The 3852-nt window shown below is 39.0% G+C and overlaps 1 protein-coding gene across 1 annotated transcript in view; it reads right to left on the reverse strand.

Annotated features, from left to right (window-relative positions):
• Nucleotides 1–1043: 1043 nt before the first annotated feature.
• Nucleotides 1044–3852, reverse strand: part of LOC107748521 (minor histocompatibility protein HA-1-like) — a 30442-nt gene continuing 27633 nt past the window's right edge. The window contains exons 16-19 of the mRNA XM_016563330.1: nucleotides 3237–3400; nucleotides 2765–2953; nucleotides 1355–1492; nucleotides 1044–1278 (exon numbers count right to left, since the gene is read on the reverse strand). Of these exons, the coding sequence (XP_016418816.1) occupies nucleotides 1045–1278; nucleotides 1355–1492; nucleotides 2765–2953; nucleotides 3237–3400 (725 nt within the window). The 3' untranslated portion in view covers nucleotide 1044. The remainder of the gene's footprint in view (nucleotides 1279–1354; nucleotides 1493–2764; nucleotides 2954–3236; nucleotides 3401–3852) is intronic.

A 3852-nucleotide genomic window follows, 5' to 3' on the forward strand; every position in this document is an offset into this window, starting at 1 on the left:
ATGATACATTTAAAAAATATTTTATCACATTTTTCTAAGGTTTACAGCAAAGTGCCAATATTTTATTTTAATATTAATATTATTAATAATTATTATGAATTTAATATGCAACTTAGGTTTACTTATACCTTAAAGAATATACATAATTTCTATATATAATTTAATATGGCACTGACATTTCTCAATGTCAAAGAACCTCCTTCAGTTTCTTTGTGAATCACGAGTGGTTTATAAACCCTGCGTATGTTATGAATCTGTTTCTTAACCTCTTAAGTGCCACCAGCCCACCGGTGGGCCCGTTGGTGCTCTTTTTTTCGTTGTCTTTTTTCTCTGTCACATATCTTAGTAATAATCATAAATTACATATCATTTGAAAGCTTAAAATCTCAAAATTCATCCTGTGAAAACCATTTTGAAATCGGATTTTTAAATTGCGTTACCATGGAAACATACCACCTTAGTGGGTGGAGTCAGGTGTCATATTACAAAATGTATTATGGTCTTTTAGAATCAAAACTTTTTATAATCTTGACAAAATACATATCGTCGGAAATGTCTGAGTATCAAGATTCCATATTTGGTGGTTATTTTGTGATATAAGTAATATTGACAGAGATATTTAGACATTTGTGACAGAAAAATTCAATGGAGTTTTGATGGCACCCGGTGGCTGTTTGTGGTATAACGCCCTAAATAAAATCTCACAGGAACCTCAATTTTTTTATATCATTGTGATGCTGCTCACTGTTACAGGAACATTTCCCTGTGTCAGGTGACTCACCTGTCTGAGGTAGAGCTTCAGCACGTTGCTGATGTCGTATGGAGACGCCTGAGAGAGCTCCACCAGCTCTTTACCGTTCTCGAACGCCTGGCACAACTTCTCCACACGCGTCTTCACTCCATTCACACGATAGATTCCCTGGAGACATTGTATTCCAAAGCGTTCATGAATTATAACAATTTAAGTCTGAATAGTGCACTTTCACATCTATATTAAAAATGGGGGGTGGCACTTAAAGAGTTAAGGTATGACGCTGCAGAATCTCACCTGCGCAGGTGCCGAATGATGTACTTGAGCGTAGCGATGTTAGCAGGCGGCAAACGCTTGAGCAGCTCACGGAGTTTCTCCACTAAGACCAGCACTTCAGGTTCGGTTTCTGACCCATGATCCACCAGCTCTGGGCTCTTCACGCCCTCGCCAGCCTCCGAGTTCAGGCTTTCCTTGGCCAGTCCCATCAGATCGTTATACATACGGAAGGGCATGATGGGCTCTGGGAGCTGAGGAGGAGACGGAGACGATGATTGTGATGCTGCTCACTGTTACAGGAACATTTCCCTGTGTCAGGTGACTCACCTGTCTGAGGTAGAGCTTCAGCACGTTGCTGATGTCGTATGGAGACGCCTGAGAGAGCTCCACCAGCTCTTTACCGTTCTCGAACGCCTGGCACAACTTCTCCACACGCGTCTTCACTCCATTCACACGATAGATTCCCTGGAGACATTCAAAGAAAAGCATCAACCCTATAAAGTACACTGTATCATATGTGACCCTGCAGCACAAAAGCAGTCTCAAGTCGCTGGGGTATATTTGTAGCAATAGCCAACAATACATTGTATGGGTCAAAATCTATCCTAACAAACCACACATCAATGGAAAGCGTATTTATTCAGATGTATATGGAAAGCTTAATTCTCAATTTCTAAATATGTACCCTTATGACTAGTTTTGTGGTCCAGGGTCACATATTTGATGCACAAAGGCCTTTAAATGATGAAACATTGCTGTTAAACCTGTCGTAAACAATCTACTCCATGCCTTCTGTCGTCTGATTGATAGTTTAGAGTTTTTGTTTATCAAGTAAAAGGCCGTTTAGTCTAATTGTACAAATGTCCACCTGCTTCACGTGTCTTTTTGTTGTCAAATCTTTACTGAAGTAGATGTAAGAATAACTTTGGTAATATTTCCAGATGAACACTTACTGGACTGAAGCAACTCAGCTTTACTTGATGATCCATAAAATAATTTTTTAGAAAAATCAGAGTCAGGATCTTTTGAGGAGCGTTTATTCGTTCATCTCTCGATCATCATTGGATTGCATTGCATTATATGTTTGGATCATTTCAATCTCATCTTACTAAGACGTATTATTGGAGATATGGACTGATATTTATAGCATTTTATGTCAGTATCTGCTATACTGTTATAAAGATCTCATTGATTTACATTACAAGCATCAGAATTTCATGTTTTTGTCCATATAAATATCAGCATCTGCAGCAAATTGTATTTTTGCTCAGTTTGAGTCACTGAATAAAATTCAGCTGTTTTTCCTCCATATTCTCACTATATCACATTATATGAGCCATAAAAGCATGATGCATCGAATATAATACAAAACAAAAACACTTTTTATATTTTATCTAAAGGTTCTATCTAAACTAAATATTTGATCTAAAAAAAAATGTCTTATTATTATTGCATAAGTCAGGCCTTACAGAGTTAAAAACTCTGCATAAATCTGCATATAAAGTATAAAGATGTTTATTTTTGCTATTTTACTTCATTTTTTTCTTCAAGTGGCAGCCTAGGCGAGAATTAGGAAGATGGCATTGCGAAGAGCAAAGGTAAACTGACCAATCAGAATGAATATGCAAATGAAGAAATGAGCAAATGTATCAGAGGTAAACATTCAGGCAAAGGCAGAAAACAGGGAAAATACAGGAACAGAACAACTTGATTATTTTCAAAGCTTTCCTCTCGCACCTTCATCTTGAGCGCTCTCCTCTCTGTCTCTGTGATGCACTTCTTGATGATGAAGGGAACGCCCTCCACGTCGCCCTGCAGGACCTGAGAGAAATCACGGCCGAAGAGCTGCAGACGGCCCTGGAGCTTCTTATGACCGCACTGGATGGCCAGGGACTCCAGACACTTCTTATGACACGCCAGGAAACACTGACACAAACACACGTTACACTATCGGATGAGAACGAACCTTTAACTGAATCGAGCTGAATAACACTGCTGTCCTCTGTAGAGCTGCTTTACAGCTGAAATGGAAGCTGTTTCATAATTGAATTTATTGTTATTTTCCTGTTTATTGTATAAAGCACTATATAAATAAATGTGAATTGACGTTGAACATCAGTGATCTGACCGTACTATCCAATCAGGTGATCATACATCTACAGTTTTATCGGTTTCTGTCAACAGTATAAATCCACTGAAATGGTCTCACCTCCTCACATTCTGCGCCCTGGAAATAAACATAGCTGTCACATTCCCTGCACTTTGATGGCGTGTGCAGTTTGCGCAGCCGATGGGTTTTTGCGGCTTTGGACAATCCCACGTTTCTGAAAGGTCCAGTGGGCGCCACGCTTTCTGGTTCAATCCCATTTATACCTAAAACACAACAAACACCCAGACAAACTCAACATATATCACTACTATGTACTATACAGAACTAGATCTACTAAATAAGATCTCTTTAAAGTCTTTTTTGTTTCTCTGAGACAGCAGAGAGATTAAACAGAGAGCTGATGGAAATTTATCTGAAGTTTCCCAAAAATGACCCTCAGGCCATCCAAGATGTAGGTGAGTTTGTTTCTTCATCAGTTTTGGAGAAATGTAGCATTGCATCAGTGTCTCAGTGATGGATGCTCTGCAGTGAATGGGTGCCGTCAGAATGAGAGTCCAAACAGCTGATTAAAACATCACAATAATCCACAGCACTCCAGTCCATCAGTTAACATCTGGAGAAGACAAAAGCTGAGTGTTTGCAAGAAACAAATCCATCATTAAGGCATAAATTCAGATCGTCTCTTCTGGCCAAAATATGAGTCCATAATCCATAA

The sequence above is a fragment of the Sinocyclocheilus rhinocerous genome, unplaced genomic scaffold (genome assembly GCF_001515625.1).
Source record: "Sinocyclocheilus rhinocerous isolate Xijiao unplaced genomic scaffold, SAMN03320098_v1.1 scaffold380, whole genome shotgun sequence".
Lineage (NCBI taxonomy): Eukaryota > Metazoa > Chordata > Actinopteri > Cypriniformes > Cyprinidae > Sinocyclocheilus > Sinocyclocheilus rhinocerous.